Source organism: Anopheles darlingi, chromosome 3 (assembly GCF_943734745.1).
Source record: "Anopheles darlingi chromosome 3, idAnoDarlMG_H_01, whole genome shotgun sequence".
Lineage (NCBI taxonomy): Eukaryota > Metazoa > Arthropoda > Insecta > Diptera > Culicidae > Anopheles > Anopheles darlingi.
Genome location: NC_064875.1, coordinates 15903243 through 15921466, shown reverse-complemented (window position 1 = coordinate 15921466; position 18224 = coordinate 15903243). Strand labels below are relative to the sequence as shown.

At 46.8% G+C, this 18224-nt stretch overlaps 5 protein-coding genes across 5 annotated transcripts in view; 2 read left to right on the top strand and 3 right to left on the bottom strand.

Moving 5' to 3' along the window:
- The window catches only part of LOC125956952 (anillin), a 6208-nt gene extending 1158 nt beyond the window's left edge, over positions 1 to 5050 (top strand). Inside the window, exons 2-8 of the mRNA XM_049689259.1 lie at positions 1 to 884; positions 957 to 1317; positions 1718 to 1862; positions 2505 to 3135; positions 3214 to 3512; positions 3591 to 4222; positions 4309 to 5050. The exon at positions 1 to 884 is cut by the window's left edge and continues 950 nt beyond it. Coding sequence (XP_049545216.1) covers positions 1 to 884; positions 957 to 1317; positions 1718 to 1862; positions 2505 to 3135; positions 3214 to 3512; positions 3591 to 4222; positions 4309 to 4420 — 3064 coding nt within the window. The 3' untranslated portion in view covers positions 4421 to 5050. The remainder of the gene's footprint in view (positions 885 to 956; positions 1318 to 1717; positions 1863 to 2504; positions 3136 to 3213; positions 3513 to 3590; positions 4223 to 4308) is intronic.
- On the bottom strand, positions 5050 to 7658 carry LOC125957000 (probable very-long-chain enoyl-CoA reductase art-1). The gene is made up of 5 exons (XM_049689350.1): positions 7534 to 7658; positions 7109 to 7467; positions 6071 to 6287; positions 5883 to 5998; positions 5050 to 5805 (listed from the first exon to the last, which is right to left on the bottom strand). Exons 1-5 carry the CDS (start codon positions 7537 to 7539, stop codon positions 5601 to 5603), a joined length of 903 nt encoding a protein of 300 aa, XP_049545307.1. The 5' UTR covers positions 7540 to 7658; the 3' UTR covers positions 5050 to 5600.
- A 92-nt stretch (positions 7659 to 7750) lies between these two features.
- LOC125956981 (uncharacterized) lies at positions 7751 to 9305 on the bottom strand. The gene has a single exon (XM_049689322.1). The coding sequence runs from the start codon at positions 9303 to 9305 to the stop codon at positions 7860 to 7862; it is 1446 nt and encodes a 481-aa protein (XP_049545279.1). The 3' UTR covers positions 7751 to 7859.
- A 65-nt stretch (positions 9306 to 9370) lies between these two features.
- LOC125956990 (m7GpppX diphosphatase) lies at positions 9371 to 10868 on the bottom strand. Its single transcript, XM_049689333.1, has 3 exons — positions 10214 to 10868; positions 9996 to 10141; positions 9371 to 9916 (listed from the first exon to the last, which is right to left on the bottom strand). The coding sequence occupies exons 1-3, from the start codon at positions 10698 to 10700 to the stop codon at positions 9371 to 9373; spliced, it is 1179 nt and encodes a 392-aa protein (XP_049545290.1). The 5' UTR covers positions 10701 to 10868.
- A 1799-nt stretch (positions 10869 to 12667) lies between these two features.
- LOC125956959 (exportin-2) lies at positions 12668 to 16436 on the top strand. The gene is made up of 6 exons (XM_049689276.1): positions 12668 to 12989; positions 13100 to 14900; positions 14978 to 15069; positions 15140 to 15446; positions 15532 to 15699; positions 15789 to 16436. Exons 1-6 carry the CDS (start codon positions 12905 to 12907, stop codon positions 16249 to 16251), a joined length of 2916 nt encoding a protein of 971 aa, XP_049545233.1. The 5' UTR covers positions 12668 to 12904; the 3' UTR covers positions 16252 to 16436.
- The last annotated feature ends 1788 nt before the right edge of the window (positions 16437 to 18224 follow it).

Genomic DNA, 18224 nt, shown 5'->3' with positions numbered 1-18224 from the left:
GACAGCCACGAAGATGGTGTATGACTACAAGAACACCGAAACGAATGGCGATAAGAAAAAACCGGATAGCTATCGAGCTCCACAAGCAGCCCGACCGAATGCTGCTAGTGCTGCTGGAACGTATTCCGATTCCCGGGAGCGTACAGCTACGAAAGCGAATCCAGAACCATCGACGAGCAAGCCAACGCAGAAGCCTCCGTCTGCTCCGACAGGTTCGCAAAAGGGTGGAGGTATCGTATCTGGGCGTGCGGCAATGTTTGAAAAGTCTGGCGGTCGGAGACAATCCATTTTGAAAAATGGTCAGAAAGATCCAGCCGAAATGTCACTGAAAGAGCGTATGGCCATATTCGAGAAGAATAAGGGGACGGCGCTGGTGCCGAAAGCGGCTTTCGGTATAAGTCCTTCGATTAGGCAAATCACTGGCCAAAAGGATGCAGGCAAACCATCGGCATCATCCTGCTCGGCCATTCAAGGTTCGGGCTTTGGTAGCATTGCTCAGCCGCAAGCTCGGGCACCGCCATCACCACAGCGAAACGCGACCGCCCAGAAGCAGATGGCACCAACGCAAAACAAGGCCGAAACCATGGCAAGTGGATCAGCCATCCGCAATACGGTAGCGGCACTCATGTCCAATGCTAGCACCATCTCGGAGTCACAAATTGCCGAAGACATTCGTCGACAGCGGCAGCAGGAAATGGATCTGCTGCTAAATCGATTCACCAAACCCGTCGACATGTCGTCGGACACGGCTTCAGGCTACGATTCCCGACCTATTCCGTCAGCCCCTCCGATGCCACCAGAGGGCTATCTTACGGCCAGTGGCCAGAAGAAAAAATCGTACGGCGGTGAAATGAATCAACCCGGGGCAGTCAAACGGCGTAGTGGTGAGTTTCGGATTCTATTTTTTCGAAAACAACACGTTCCACGTACTTAACATTCACTTTCCACTATTGCAGATGGAACGAACGACAGCCCCGGAGTAATGGCTGCACTCGATGATGTGAAGCGTATTCGAGTAACGAGTACTGCTAAGGATGGTCGTATGTATCCTGCACTGAGCGATATTGAAACCACGGCCACCGAATCGGGCGATGAGGGACGGGAGGAGGAAGAAGAGGACGTTGGTGGAACTGCCGATGGCTACACCACGGCCACTGTCTCTGGCTCCGAGTCGTCCGATCGTGCGTTCCGAACATGCTACGGAAGTGACCTGCAGCAGCAGCAACAGCAGCATAGCGATGAAGAGGAGTATGACGAGGATGAAGACGATCGCGAACACGAGGATAACAGATACGAAGTCGATGAGGATGACGACAGGTGGGATGAATGTATTGTTGATTTATTGCAGTGTTTCTGCTGCGCTAACATTTAACATCATTTTTCACATCTATTTATTTCATTTTACATCGTTTGCAAACTCATCATTAATTTGGCATACTAGCTTAAAGTTAGGCAAGCGCTTTTATACGCTTTAACTTTAAATCGTTTATATAGCTCTTTACATATGTTACCTTTTACCCCCAAAGTGACCCATATTCACCATAGATTATCATTACACCAAATTTAATGTTGTTCAACCAAAAATAAAATGTAATCCATCATTAACACAATACATTAGACATCATTCCAAGGAAATCAGCGCATTTCACTGTGAGAAATCGATGAATCATCGCTTTTGCTTCATGTATTCGACTCCGTTTTCTTTTTTCAATTGCAGTTTCATGTACTCGGACGATGATGCCAACATCGCGAACGTCAGCCTGGGGAGGGAAATTTTGCAAGCGGTGGAATTGAACGGTCGGCAGCGGTCCTCCAGCAACCAGCAGCATGGTCGTGGTCGTCGCCAAAGCCACGACGGGAAGGTAAGAACAAGTTAAAATTTCTCAAAAAGTTCGCTTAAACCCCACCCCAACCGGCCTCCGGCTGTGAGATCGAATCCTAGGGATCATGCTATTGTCCTTTTGCTCCGATCACGTTTCAATACTTCATTTTCGTTTGCATTGTTATGCCCAACAGCAAAGACAGTGCTCTCGAGTGCACGATCTGTGTAACTGTAGCGATAGAACAGTTAGCGATAGCTCGGGTGTGTTGGAAGACAGCGATCTGCTCGACGCCTGCCTCGAGGAAGCGTTCGTTCAGGATGGCGACGAAGACAGTGAAGCACACGATACACCAGTAAGAATTGGGTTTAGTCGTACTCTAGTCGCTGTTTTGTGTTGTTTTGTAGCAAAACCTTTGGTGGCTGGCAGGGTTGATGATTGCTGCATGTTCTAACCACCAAGGTCTACGTTACAAAGCTAATATCTACCTGGTTGATGATCGTACCCAGGTATCCCAAGGGAACGTTCTTGTAACACATGTCTGCGTCACTAGGACTAATTAAGATATTAGGGAAACTCATGCTTCATCTGCTTCGCTCCATACCTATACCATACATGTTCTACCCGTATCTGTTGTACGTGTTTCTATATTTTGTACCTAACAAGCCTTTCTCAATTTTGCAGCGTAAATCTTCGGTAGCTTCGAACAGCTTTTCTTACCAGAAAAATCCATCCCACGGCAATGAACGGGTTGGTACGATTGAGGAGGAGGAGCGTGCCGTAGGCTCAGAAAAGCGAAAATCCAAAACGCCCCGCAAAAGTATCGGTATGAGCAACGGGACCGTAGACTACAGCACCCCGGTGCGATCCGAACTGCAGGTGAAACCTTCGGGAGACGATAACATCGTTACATTGGTGCACACGGTCAGCTTCTATCGTCGGCAACAGCAACAGAATGCAAGCGCCGTTACGCCTCGTAGAGTGCCGCGCACTCCAATGGGTGGTGGTGGATCGAAACAGCAGCACGGCCGCGAGGACGAAGCGGGTCAACCGAGGGTTGATTCTACGTCTCGTGATGATAACGATTCGGGCGAGGAGAGTGTTTCGAGCACGGTTGAGTCAACCAGCACCAGTGGAACGACCGAAGAGAGCGAATTTTTGGTGCAGGAAAAGATCAAAAAGCTGTTGGACGAGGTGTGCAAACAGCAGACCATCATTGCGCAGGCGAGCCAGGCTCTCAATCTCTGTGCAGCTACGATCGAGTTTTCCGGTTCCACCGAATCAGCCGAAGGCGAACGGCATCTTCTCGTTGCGAGTAAGCTCATCATTATAAGGATGGTGCAATTCAAATGAGAGGAAATCCAATATTATTCTTACTTTACCACCCATATAGCTCACCGTCGGCAGGCCATATTAGATGAAGTGCAGCGCCTCCGAGTGGAGGGATGTTTGCGACCGCCCGGCGCTCCTATGGAGAAGGGTCGCCTTACGGTGAAAGACATTACGTTGCCACTCAAGCAAGAATACCTGCGCAAGCTAGCGGCCGATCAAATCAGTGGTCACAATCTGGTGTGTCTGCTGAAGTACAATGAAACCGTGTTGGCCACACAAACAGTACCGACGCTGCCCGGTCTGCTGTCAGTTCGGTTTCCCGATGTCCTACAGCTAAGCAATGTGTTCGCTGATTTTAAGGTATGTGGCACATTGGGGCGAGACCTGCCCCTCATCTCCACCCCTTAATTGGCGTCTAATCCTTCCTCGATTTTACAGATAACGATGGAGATCTACGGTATGCCAGCGGCCCGCGAGGTACTTCCGCACGAGATCAAGTATCACATTGCGATGGGAGGCAATAAGAAGAAAGGCATGCACACACCGAAGGGCATGAAGAGCAACTCGCGACTCGTAATGCCACCGGTACAGTCACCGGCCGGTCCGCAAGCGGTCCGGTCACCGTCACTCACTATGTACGGGTTCATCATCTTTTCGCTGAAGGAAATCCAGCGCACAAGCTGGACGCTCAATCCGATCGCTGGCTGTGCCAGCCCACTCGAGGGGATTGTCAATATGCGCGTCAACTGTGAGCTGGCCGTCACGGTCGACTATAGTGGGTTCCTGACGATGTACGAGGATGTTTCGGGGCTGGGCGCGTGGCATCGACGGTGGTGCCGGCTACAGCGTCACACGATCAACTACTGGAAGTATCCGGATGATGAGCGCCGGAAGGCACCGATCGGTAGCATCGATCTGCAGGGCTGTTCGACCGAGCGGCGCGTAACGGTTGCACCGCGTGACGTTTGCTCGCGCTTGAACACGCTGATGCTGGAGTTTCCGCGACCAGCACGCGATGATGATGTGGAATCGTTAAAGATTGTGCGACGTGGCAAGACGACAATCGAAAGGTAGGAGGCACAAACAACTTTTTACAACGATCTATTCCCCCAATATTGGTATTAAACCCTTGGATCCCTTGTTTCCTTACAAACAGGTATCTCCTGTCCGCTGATTCGAAGGAGGAGCGGGATGAATGGTGTGCCCATCTGAACAAGACACTGGCTCTCTTGAAAGCATGGGGCTCCAACAGTGCTTCGACTAGTTAGATGAGTGATCAAGCGTGCGATAAGCGGAAACATAGGGAACGGAAACGCGAGTATGCGTCACCAACTTATTAAAACTTAATTTTAGCTTGGCTTTTGCTAGATTTGCTAGGATCGATTTGTTTTTTTTTTCGGCGCATTTGTGTATTTGACTAGCTTATAAAAAGATGCTTTTAGTCGCTTTATTTAAACGGTTGCTTCGGTAAGATTCTCTTTTTTTCTAAAAGCTGACAAGCGTGCGAGACGTTGGTCTTCAACAATCAAACAGGTGCCATCCAATAGTGGCTTCCTTTACGCACACACTTTTGCAGCTTTCAATGAAATGAAAACTAAGTGTTTGAATTCAGCCGAAGGATAAGAAAGTAAAGTATTCGCTTCTTCGTATTAAAATGGTCTGTTTGAGACAACGAAAATTCATGAGTCGTTCTCCGGGGATGATCTGTGCTCGTTTGCAGTCATTTCGATTGATGGAAGTGCTATCCAGATGTAATTAACGAGTGAAAACGTAAATATATAACTTTTACTAACATAAGATTGTTGTCATTTTATAAACAGTAGTTCTATCAACGATAATAACTTATCTGGCGAAAATAGTTACTATCCCAGAACTCACGATGGCCATCAAGGTGTAGATGATGCACGGGTTTTGTTCGAAGTCAACCAATCCACGCATAATTTCAAAGAATATTTGGTCTTTATTTACGCATCCTTCATTTCCCAAAAGCTTAAAGATACTCATGTCGTGGGCGGCTGTCTACTGTGTTGCGCCATAATCTAAGTGCCGTCCATTAAGTCCTGCACCATTGGAAAGAGTGTTGAAAGGGAATGATGTTCGAACTGATGATTGCTCAATATTGCTCTAATGATTACTACGTTAATCTCGTCAATAAATAAATGCTTTGACTGTGTGAAATGCAGCCATTTGCACGCCACCCCAAACCATCTTGATCAGTAGATGCAGAACACTTAGAAACGAAATGCGTATGACAGAAACGTTTGAGCAACACAAAACATTTATACCAAACATTGAGTTTGAACTAATCTTAAAGATTTTACAATAACCTGAAACCCTGAGGGAAAATATCTGAACCGAAAACCGGGAACGGAAAATACAAAGAAAGAAAAACAGCAAACTGTTGTTTGCCCGTGACAGCAGAGTAATCGCTTTCTCTTCCCCTCTGTTTTACAGCAAGAACGGAATGATCGCTTTGCGACCCTTTGGGTAGTCTTTGAACTCTTTCTTGTAGTTGCGGTGCTTGCCTAGTGCCCACACGGTCATCTGGTACATACCAGCGAAGGCAAAGAGTCCGGCCGGAATGCACGATGTCATCAGCGTGAAGCCAACCCAAGACAGGAACTCGTACGTGTAGTTCGGGCAAGATACGAAGCTGACGGGACAAATAGAAAGCGGGAAAGGAGCGTTAGGAAAACGTGTTTTCCGAGGTAGAGACAGTAAAGGACATACTTGAACAGCTGCGTCAAGGGATTCGCATCCGGAACGGGGATCTTCCGCACATTGGAACCAGCCGGCCGTAGGTTACGCAGCAGTATGTGAATCGAGAAGTTGCCCAGCTCACTCACCTGAAATGGACATACAAAAGGAGATTATAAAAATAAATCGCTCAATTCTGAATGCTGCCCACTGTAACTTACAATGAACGTGCCCAATCCGGCATACACCATTGCCTGGCACGGCTCGGTAAACAGTGGATGATTCACGTGGTAAGCTACGTAGCCGGCAAACGCCCAGTAGTAGGAGCAGTTTTTGAACAGATTTCTCAGTGGCATCGTAGCATGCGAGAAACGGTGTACGAACAGCGTTTCCAGCAGTCGCTTCGCATAGTGAGCGACCCAGCAAGCGGCGGCAATACTGCAGAGAGAAACAGATTAAAGCCAATTCAAAGGTAAAAAGTCAGTAAAACAACAGTCCATCGAAAAGATTCAACTAAAAGGGCAAATGTTTAAAGGTGCAAAAATAATGGTACGTAATCGTACATAATGGATATAAGGTAACATTTCAGAACCGGTGTGCATTGTGACCTTGAACTTGCTAGTCGCATCGGAGGCTTTGAATATTAGAAACTGGGAGAAACGGTTGCTTGCGTCACTGTCGAAATAAACTAACACTCCAACCGACTCCTTCAAGGTTGCTCGATTGACGGGCTTTTCATAAAATGATTAGCAAATACAACTTCTACCAGCACGAAGGAGAGAAACCCTTTTTTGTAGCATTTACATTGAGCACCTCTTTTTTGTCCGCCTGTCCAGCATGACGTAGCGCTTAGGTATGAATAAACGTCGATGGGCAAAAACAACTAGCAGAGTTCCGCAAAAAATGAAAACCGTGAAACATCTTATAGGTGTCGACTTTCGCAGGCCATCGCTCCAAAAATCGTGATCGAGGCAGCTCTGATCAACTTTCCACTTTTACCCCAGTTTGGTGGTATTTGTTCGACACGCTTGTAAGGGCGCGAGACGGGGAGGAAACAGTTCAACGAATGCCGTAACATACGCCACCCGGAAGGCCAATGTATGTGCATAAATTGATCATCGCCACTCCGCAGACACTGCTGGGCCGGATTACCGTTATCACAACGCGATGAAGCTTCGAGCCACTTCGAACTTTGAACGAGACTGTGTGCGGGTCCTAATGCCTTTTGCTTATCTTTCGACTATTACTCCTATCTTTACCTGGCCGTAGTGCTCATCGGAAGATCGGCATTGGAGTAGATGAGGGACGGGCGCTGGTAGAAGATGAGATATACAAAGATCGGTCCAGCGTACTCGGCCAGAAACACACCCTTCCAGCTGATCTGTGGTCCGAGATCGCGCACGTACAACTTTCCACCGGAGGACACTCCGAGTGCATTAAATGTTTCGCTTTCCTTCAGCGCTTTGCCTCGCGGTTCCAAGCGGAACGATTGGCGGTGCACGGTAAGCGAGGGTTTCAACTTTTGCACCTCGCTCTTGAGCGACTGAAGAGTTGCATCCGGCCCGGATACACGGCATTTGCCCAGCGATTTCGATGATTTTGCGTCCAAAATTTCGATCTGAAAGAAGAGAAACAGCACAAACATCATTACAGAGTATTGCGAATTCTTCGGCGATAATCCTACCTCCATGGTTGCAGGTTATTTGTGCCGTAAGGCCTGTTATCGGAGAGAAAGTTGAATTCAGGTGAAACTTTACGTGGATGCGGTTATTTAACAACGAGGTAACGGAGGAAACGCACACGCTGCTGGGTGGCGGAGTGTGCGTGGTTTATACGTTGTACGCTTGAAAGCTTGAAGCTGGATTCGAATGAAGATCGTTTTTTTAAACAATAAATACAGTTATTGGGGATCAATTTATTTGGAAGCTGCCTATTAGTAACATTTACATCTCCTTTGGCGATAATTTTGGTTCTCATCCAAATCCTTTGACCGAATGCGTCGCCTTTGCATTAGGTAATATCGAGATAGCTCAGTGTGAAACCCAAATTTACCCGGTAACACTCTGGTACGTAGCTAGAGTTCCGATCCAGATAGTGTATCGCAGCGGTAAACATGGGTTCCGAGATTTCTAGACTAACTACGTTACTATCCTCGCGCCAGAGGGTGAACAGTGGCTGTTGTTCGTATTTTTCGTATTGATACATCAGCTTCATTGCCCGTCGCTGTTCCAGGTGAATGCTGTGCCTTTGACAACGATTTTCTATGAACACGTCGTCGTCGTCTTCATCGTCGTCCTCGTATTTGCCATTTTCTATCGATTCTTTCTCAGCAGCACTATGAGTATGATTACCATTCGGTTCTGAACGCTCACCGTTCTCCTTAGTAACTATCTGCTTGCTTCGATGATCGTCAACATCGTCGGAGCACGAACCACCAGACGCTTCGTCGACACGTTTCTGATCGATTCGAAAAACGCTCAGTTGGCTGTCCATGATTTGTAGTAGCAAGTAAAAGACATCTCCTTCCAGTCCGGGGCGCCGTAGCTCGAACATTAGTTTCATCATCGGTGGTAGCCCAAAGCTCGATACAATATTGAACTCACGCACTGTCTTGCGTACCAGCAAGCGGAACAGCTCAAGTGAATCGCTCGTGCTAAAGAGGGACCGAACTAGCTGCTCGTTTGAATCCATCTGTTGAAAGCGGATGTGTTCGTACCACAGTTTTACGCTGGAGCTATTCTTGCGAGTGGTGCCTAGGTACTGAAGACACCGTTTGCAGTACAGAAACCGATTGTTGCGAATGTGAATGCGTGGTAAAACGGAGCTATGGAGCAAGGCGTAGAAGCTACCGAACAGCAAATCATTCCGTTGAGGTTCGAGCTTCGATTTGTAGTCATCTCCCTCATGATGTAGTTGTTCACTTCCTTGCGGCTCACCCTGCTGATGTTGATGATCATGACGGTGACAGAACCAATCTTCACTATCCATTTGCTCCGACGGTAGCTCGAGCACTCGATTGAATAGTACGCCTTCCGTGGCATCGTCCATAGGTCCTCGACAGTTGTTACACAGCAGGCGATACCGCTTACCAGACTCGATGGTACACATCAACCGTGGCAATTCATCGCCTGTTGTCGCACTTCCATCACGCTGATAACCCAGTAGCTCGGATCCAAAATCACTTTCGTTCGTGTTGACCCGGAAGCACAGATATTGGTTCTTAATCACAAGCGAGCTGAGCGTTTGGGTGTGCAATTTGAAAAAATCTCCAACGCGTATCTCATACTTTTCATGTTCACCCTTGGCCCCGATCGTTAAACGATCGTTCGCTAGGTCGATTGTGGTGGAGTCGGTTTCGGCAAATTTACGCCGGAAGGAGATGAAAAAGTTGGCACTTTGCAGACGCGGACGAAGTTCGATCAGCACTCGTTCAATGTTTCCCGTGGATGGAGCCATACTATTGTGGGAAGATTGTTTGAAGGTGGTAGGAATGCGATAGTCGAGCGATTATTGATATGGATTTAATGTGATACGGTGAGATCACTCTTATGTCTCTTGGTAGGCGGTTCCTCCGCTTCTTCTACAGTATGTGCCCGTATCTTTTCATACAACCGGTCGGTTTCCTTGAGAGCGTATGTTAGCGTAGCTCGTTGGTAGTAATCTGGAAGTAGCTCAAGGTTACTAATGACGGTCGACAGAAGGTGAGCTTTGTCGCAGCCAACTCCGGGCGGATCGTGTCGCAGGTAAGTGAAGTGCATATGCAGATGGTAGAACGTTGGCTGATAGTGAAGATAAATGCGCAACTGATCAGCCCCAATGCCGTAACGTTCCTTAATCGCCGCAATGCCTCGTGATCGAACGTTCTTTAGCAACGGCAAGTGATCAACGGTCAGATCGCGCAGCGAACGTATATCGCGACGGCGAATGAGTGCCAGCAGATACAGTTGTTCAACCGTCTTACCATCCCATTTCAGGTCTGGCAGTAGTATGAAACCGTTTTCGTCACACGGATCTTCAAAGACAATGCGTTCACTTTCCTTTCGATGATCGAGCACGTTGTAAAGCCACTGTGTGTAAGAGCAAGTAAGAGAAGCATTTATATAATATAGAGACCGAAAATATTGATAACATTACGATGGATCGAACCTCCAAACTCAGCTGACCCTGTTCGAGATGGGGCAAGGTTACGTGCTTATACAACTCGGGTGTCTCTTCTACCAAGAATCGATTCTGCACCGTGTACTTGACGATATGCTTTTCCTCGGCCGGATAGATGATGGTCACTTTTAAACCTGCGGAATAGAAGAACGCAGTATGCGTTGCATAAAATGTTTTTCCACTGCCACCTGGGATTGGTCACGTACGGTTCAAGGCTGGATCGACGGTGCACAGGAAGTTGCCGTAGATGTCGTTCACAAATTCCTTCTCCAATCGGGATGCTGACGTGAAAAACGTTTGCTCGCGCTCGTGCGGCACACCGTCATCAGCGGTCTTTGTTTCGGCGAGGCTGGAATTGTCGTTTTCACTTTCACTTTTGTGATTTTCGTGCTGCTCGTCGTCGCTCTGCGATTTTGGTGTCAACACTTGGCCCTCCGTGAAGGACCGCTTCTCCAGCACGACGATGGCCTGCTTCTCCGGTGCTGGCAGATTAGCGAAATGGCCCAGCAGGCAGACACTCTTGTGCGTGCTATTATTACTCAGCACGCGCACGGTTCGAAAGTGGGCTAGATCGTAGCATATTTCACCTGCACGCTGTTGCTGTCCTTCGTGCTGACGTTGAGGATGCTGTGATTCATCGATGTTGCTATCTTTGCTCGTTGTTTTCGGCTCGGAGGCGCTTGTTTCGAGCATGACAAAAACTTTTCTGTTTTAATCGGGGTATTACGCACACAATCTGGCCGACCGGTTCTTTTCGCTTCGATTAGGAGGCAGAATTTTAGGAAAATTCTTTCGCAGAGAAACGGCAGGAAGCTAAAAAACCGCGTTTTTCTAGAGGTGTTTTAATTATTCAGGTGGTGTCCTGCAGAACAAACTCCTCGCGGCTTTTAGAAAAAAGATGAGAATTTGACAGTGGTGTACACCAAGGTACTTTAAAAAGACAGGTAGCTTTATCCAGAACAAATCCTCGATCGTATTTTAGAAAAAACTTCAGAGTTTGACATTCACGGGATGGTGGGATGTTTACTTCGGGAACGCTCTTTTCGGAGCTGTTTTCGCTTTTCTGTGGTATTACGACAGTTCAAATTCACGAAAAGTGGCACGAAAGTTGAAGTTTATGCAAATATTCCCAAAATTCTTTCAATAGCCGTGGCCACACGGAGCGAAAATTTGCGCGCAAATTTACAAATTAATGCCAAATCGTTTACGCTTCGATATGTTTACGTGGCCGGGTTGAGGAAATTAAAATCGTTTTGTGGAAGAAAAGGATTGAACACACTAGCAATGATCACTATCTATCAATGTAAACCACAAATAGAACATATTGCGAGCCCTTCCGTTTGCAAACAGCTTTTACTCTAGGTTTTACGCTCCACGGACCTATAATCGTTTGACAGCATGTAAACGGCAAGCGTAAATGTTTTGGCATTAATTTTTTCGTTTGCGCTAGAGTTTTCGCCCCGTGTGGCCACGGCTAATAGTTTCAATATGGTATCGGTCCGTAGGTCTTGCCACCCGGCCTAGAACAAGAGCTAGCTAGCGTTCCTGGACCGTGCTCACTCGCTGTAAAACACAACTCGGTCGCTCGAATGATCTTAAATAGAGAGATGAATCATTTAAACATTCGAAAAAGAGTGAAATCAGGTACTTTCCCTGATAAAACCACCAAACTTGCCCATATCTTCTTCTTCTTCTTCTTGAAACTCACGTGGTTTTGTTGATAAAAGCGCCCTGCTATGAATGTCAAACAAATTCAAAATGGTGACCTGTCAAAGCGGTTAAGAAGCTACCTGTCTTTTTAAAGTACCTTGGTGTACACTATTTTTGTCACCTTCGGGGACGCGGTTTCCAAAGCTGTTTTCGTATTCCGTGGTTTTTTAGAAATACTGTATCAAAGTTACGGTTTTACGAGTATTCTCATTGTTCCAGAGAGTGTTTTAAAACGGTATCGGGCTGCTTTGGTGATGAACGTAAACATCTTCACAGTTGTCATAAAACATGGCGACCTGTAAAGCGCTATGACATCACCTGTACAATTAAAACCCCGCTCACCAAGGTACTTTAAAAAGACAGGTAGCTTCTTAACCGCTTTGACAGGTCACCATTTTCAATTTGTTTGACATTCATAGCAGGGCGCTTTTTATCAACAAAGCCACGCGAGTTTCAAGAAGAAGAAGAAGAAGATGTGGGCAAGTTTGGTGGTTTTATCAGGGAAAGTACCTGATTTCACTCTTTTTCGAATGTTTAAATGATTCATCTCTCTATTTAAGATCAATCGAGCAACCGAGTTATGTTTTACAGCGAGTGAGCACGGTCCAGGAACGCTAGCTAGCTCTTGTTCTAGGCCGGGTGGCAAGACCTACGGACCGATACCATATTGAAACACTAGGAAGAATTTTGAGAATATTTGCATAAACTTTAACTTTCGTGCCACTTTTCGTGAATTTGAACTGTCGTAATACCACAGAAAAGCGAAAACAGCTCCGAAAAGAGCGTTCCCGAAGTAAACATCCCACCATCCCGTGAATGTCAAACTCTGAAGTTTTTTCTAAAATACGATCGGGGATTTGTTCTGGATAAAGCTACCTGTCTTTTTAAAGTACCTTGCCGCTCACCCCCCTCAGCCCTTTCAACCGCAACCGGCAAGCGCGCGTTCGAAATTAGCGAAGCAACTGTGGAATTTTGCGTAAAACATATTCTTCGTATTAAACTTTATTATCTGCTGTTCGGAGCCGCCCGGTTGATAGCGTTGTTCTCGTGGCTCGAAGTTCCAGTGCCCGGCCCGCAAACTGTGTGTTAAAGGCCACAGCAAGAAAATACACTTTCAACGTTGAGCGTCATCGAAGGCGAAGAAGCTGGTCTTTATTTGCCCACCGCACAGAGCAGAAGAATTGAGGATGGAGATCAACGAGCACAACTTTGACCGGCTGGCTAACTATCTACAGCAAACGCTGAACCCGGATCCGGAAGTCCGCAGACCGGGTGAGTAGCGTATACCGGTTTTGTTTACCACCGGTGAAGCGCGGTGGAGAGGTTAAGTAAATGCCGTTCCTTGCATCCTGGTTATATTAACGAATATCCTTGCATTCCAGCGGAGCGCTTCATCGAAAGCATTGAGGTGACCAAGAACTATCCCATCGTCTGTCTGCATCTGGTCGGTCGGTCCCAGACCGATATGACAATAAGGGTCGCGGCGGCAATCGCATTCAAGAACTTCATCAAACGCAACTGGGGCTACCATCTGGAGAACGATGGTCCGGATCGCGTTGCCGAATCAGACCGGGCCGGTGTTAAGATTCATTTGGTTAACCTGATGCTCAACTCGCCCGCACCCGTCCAGAAACAGCTGAGTGATGCGGTCAGCATCATCGGAAAGTACGACTTCCCGCTCAAGTGGCCAGAGATGATCGATCAGATGATTGAAAAGTTTGCCCAAGGAAACCCTCAGGCGATCAACGGTGTGCTGCAGACGGCACATTCGCTGTTCAAACGCTATCGGTATGAGTTCAAATCGCAGACACTCTGGGAGGAAATCAAGTTCGTGCTGGATAAGATCGCTAAACCGCTGACGGATCTGCTCCTGGCAACGATGCAGCAGGCTGCGAAGGAAAATGATTTAAAAGTGCTGCACATCATCTACGAGTCGCTGGTGTTGATCTGTAAAGTGTTCTTCTCGCTCAACTCGCAAGATTTACCCGAATTCTTTGAGGACAACATGGATACGTGGATGAAGGCGTTCCATGAAATGCTGACGACCGATGTGCCAAGCTTAAAGACGGCCGATGATGAAGATGCGGGCATTTTGGAGCAACTGCGCTCGCAAATCTGCCAGAACCTGTGCATGTACGCACAAAAGTACGACGAAGAGTTCGGTCCCTACATGCCACAGTTCGTGACGGCCGTTTGGGAACTGCTGGTGAACACGGGTATCCAGACCAAGTACGATTCGCTCGTCTCGTATGCGCTCCATTTCCTCAGCACGGTCGCTGACCGGTCGCACTATCGTCACCTGTTCGAAGATCCGAACGTATTGGCAAGCATCTGCGAGAAGGTGATCATCCCGAACATGGATTTCCGGGTATCGGATGAGGAACTGTTCGAGGATAATCCCGAGGAGTACATTCGTCGTGATATTGAAGGTTCCGATGTGGAAACACGTCGTCGTGCGGCCTGCGATTTGGTGAAAACGTTGTCGCAGAACTTTGAGTCGAAAATTATCGAAATTTTCGGTCAGTACCTGCAGGTGCTGCTGGCAAAGTATGCCGAGGACACGACCAATAACTGGAAGCTAAAAGATAGCGCCATCTATCTGGTCACGTCGATGGCTTCCAAGGGTCAGACGCAGAAGCACGGAGTAACACAGACCTCCGAACTGGTGCCTCTGCCACAGTTCACTCAGCAACACATCCTTACCGAGCTGGAACGCGCCGACATAAATCAGCTGCCGGTACTGAAGGCTGATGCCCTCAAATTCATCATGACGTTCCGTACCATTCTTGGACCACAGATTATCGTTGCTACGATGCCACTGATAGCGAAGCATCTAACGGCCGGTAGTGTGGTTGTGCATACGTATGCGGCCTGTGCAATCGATAAGATTCTTACCATGCGCGGGTCCGACAAGAAGCCGATCGTTACGAAGGAGTTGCTGGCACCGCTGAGCGCGGAACTCATATCGGGGCTATTTGCGGCATTCACCGTTCAGGGCTCGAACGAAAATGAGTACATTATGAAGTGCGTTATGCGCGTCCTCAACACACTGCAGGAAGCATCGCTATCATTCATGTTCGTTGTGTTGCCTCGGTTAACCGAGATCTTGGCGGTGGTAGCGAAGAATCCTTCTAAACCTCACTTCAATCACTATCTCTTCGAGACGCTCGCTTTATCAGTCAAGTGAGTAGCGCCTAGTCCCTATTGGGCACATCCCAAGTATACCCATGTGGTTAAATGGTTGTTCTTCTTGTTTTCAGATTGGTCTGCAAAGCTGATCCCAATGCTGTCAGTTCCTTTGAGGAAGCTCTGTTCCCCGTGTTCCAGGGTATTTTGCAGCAGGATGTTCTGGGTGAGTGGTACGGCGTTATGCCTTCGATGAGCCACTGTTCTAATAAAATTTTCTCTATTGTACATTACAGAATTCATGCCATACGTGTTCCAGATGTTGTCCTTGTTTCTGGAAATTCGCGAAGGTAAAAGCGCCATTCCGGAAACGTATCTCTCGCTATTTCCCTGTCTGTTGGCCCCGGCTCTCTGGGATCGTCCCGGCAATGTGACACCGCTCATTCGTTTGCTGTCGGCATTTGTGCGACAAGCCTCCTCGCATATTTCCGCTGACGGTAAGCTAAGCGGCGTGCTTGGTGTTTTTCAAAAGATGATCGCCTCCAAGAACAACGATCACGAAGGGTTCTACTTGATGCAGAATTTACTCCTGCATTATCCTGCGTATGTATTAATATCTCTAGACGTATGGAATTCACACGTTTCAGCTTTACTTAACATCAATTCTTCCTTATCGCACCCATTTCAGCGAGGAATTAGGACAAAGCATGCGTCAAATATTCTCACTATTGTTCCAACGGTTGAGTTCCTCGAAAACTACGAAATTTGTGCGATCCTTCATCGTGTTCCTGTGCCTTTACGCTGCTCGTGTTGGCCCACAGGCATTGATTCAAATGATCGAAAGCATTCAGGCACAGTAAGTATGGGCTGGTCAGCTGAATCCGCCGCCGGAGGGTAACCGCCTGCTTTAATGTATATTGTCTTTTTTTTCTTTCTATTGCTTAGGATGTTTGGAATGGTCCTAGAGCGTGTGTTAGTGCCGGACATTAACAAAGTGTCCGGTGAGCAAGAACAAAAGATTGTGACGGTCGGTATAACAAAGCTTCTGTGCGAGTGCCCGGAAATGGTCAGCGATCCTTACGTCAACTATTGGCCGCAGCTGCTGCAAAACTTGGTGCAAATATTCGAGCTTCCCCCAGACGAATCGGCCATCGATGGGGACAATTTTGTCGAGATCGAGGACGTTCCCGGCTATCAGGCCGCCTACTCGCAGCTGAACTTTGCCCACTCGAAACCCGTCGATCCTCTGCCCGACATCAGCAATATTCGCCAGTATCTAGTGCAAAACCTGGGCCAGCTAGCGCAGTCGCAACCGGGAAAGGTGGGCACACTTGTAGCGGCACTGCCGGCAGCCCACCAGGAGGCACTGCAGAAATACTGCGCCCAGAGCGGAGTGCAAATTGCGTAAACTAACACTACCCCTCCAATTGTGATCGCATGACCCGGTTGCAGTTGGTGGATGGTGGGAAACGCATTGTCTCATTTGCATTTGAATAACTGTCCCAGTTAGATGACAGCATTTCTTAGAAAGCCACCCTTTATGTTAAGTATCATCTTGGAATGTGTCTGAATCCGTGCACATGTATAATAAATGCCTATTGTTGTAATAAAAAATAAGTTAGTAGAACTTAATTCATCTGAATCTTATGACGATTTCAGTTTGGTGTATAGAGATGTCTGGTAAATTATTGAAACACTTTTTTGCTGCATAAATGAGCTTTACAATATGTTATTTCGCTCTACTTAGATATGTATAGTTCCACCTGCAGATACAGATTATTGCAACTTCAATGATGGTGATAGGCCCGGAAGTAAAGCTATTTCTAACCCCAGAGGGGATTGGGGAAGCTGGCCTGAGAGGATGATTTCTAGCAGGATTAAAGATTTGGTTAGAAACGACACTACCATTTTACTAGAAAATGAAGACATTATTCTGTTTCAAAGACATGATAAATCCGAGTAAACGACCAGGGATGAATGGAAAATGAAATTTCGGATTTAAAGGGCTTAGCTAAATCAATCCCTCGATAATGAGTTATTAATAGGCGCAAGCTGAACACACGATGGATTTTTTTTTCAATTCTAGGTAAACAAATAATTAGCAATCTGACGCCAAGCCGGAAGCCATTTTTTCAAAAACATTTTTCCAAACAAACAGTCTAATGGTCTGAAAGCGTCTGAAACGATTTTCCCTCAAATTGAGGGCGAATTTCTTGGACATCGAAGAGTAGCCAAAAATCTCCTTTCCCTTGGCAAAGAAAAACAAATCCCTAAACAGTTCAAAAAAAGAAAAAGGGAGCGGGTAAATGCTTCCATCGACTCACACCACTCGGCTGCCTCGCGAAGGCCTTACTGGAATGCCTTGCGGTTAGCCCCAAGGGTTGGGGTCCACGCGATGGGTCACGTGAGTAATTTGCCTATTTGCGTCTTATGTCAAGGCACTCCAGGAAAGGCATTAAGAAATAAGCTTCGGATTTTCTTTTTTTGCGTCGCCTTGTGACTGTAGGTCTTGCTAGCTCAGGCGTGGTCTTGCCACCATCGAATAAGTTGGGATCCCGCTGGATGGGGTCGCCACATTTTTTGTCTGCTTTCATCACTTTCTAGTTTGGCCTATCTAACAGGACGAAACGACAAGCTCATAACATTATGCATGCAAAGTGATCCAAATGGAAATGTTTTCATAGGATCCGGGCACCTCCCGAGGATGTTCCCGTGCCAGTAATATGAAACTGGAATATGCTATCCATATTCCATTTTTTTCCTTTTTTTGCCTCTATCATCAACCACACGATACGGTGTTTTCCAAAGGATGGGCTACTGATTCGAGTTTTTTTATCGTCCCCCACCGCAGAACCTGGTGCGTTTATTTTTCCGTTTTTAAAGGCCCAAAAATGAGGCAAGATTATGTGGTTTAATGTTTGCGAATGATGCTAACTGAAGACTTTTTCGGTAAACCTAACGCATCAGATTTGCCAGATTTATAGCTTTTTTGTCGCGTTGTTTGTTCTAACAGTTATGGCCAAGTCCACCCAGTTCCATAATGGCTCCATCGGTATACCATTCTATCACTGGTTTTTAAGGAAACCATGAATAAAATGCCTTATAAGTTTTTGTGAGTTGAAGGTAAAAATTTAAGCATAAAGAAGTTGTAGCTGATAACAAATGCAATCACGCCGTTTGGGAAAACTTACCCAAAAAGTCCGTGTAACACAATTCAGTTATTCGGATTGGGATCTATTATGGACGAATAACGTTTTGAGTGTACCGTACAGGATGTGTAGGATATTCAGGACCGTGTAGGATATTCATGCTTTTAGGTGTGCTCTAAATCGATGATCGAGAATCCTTTTCAATATCCTCTCACCTGTCAATCATTCAATC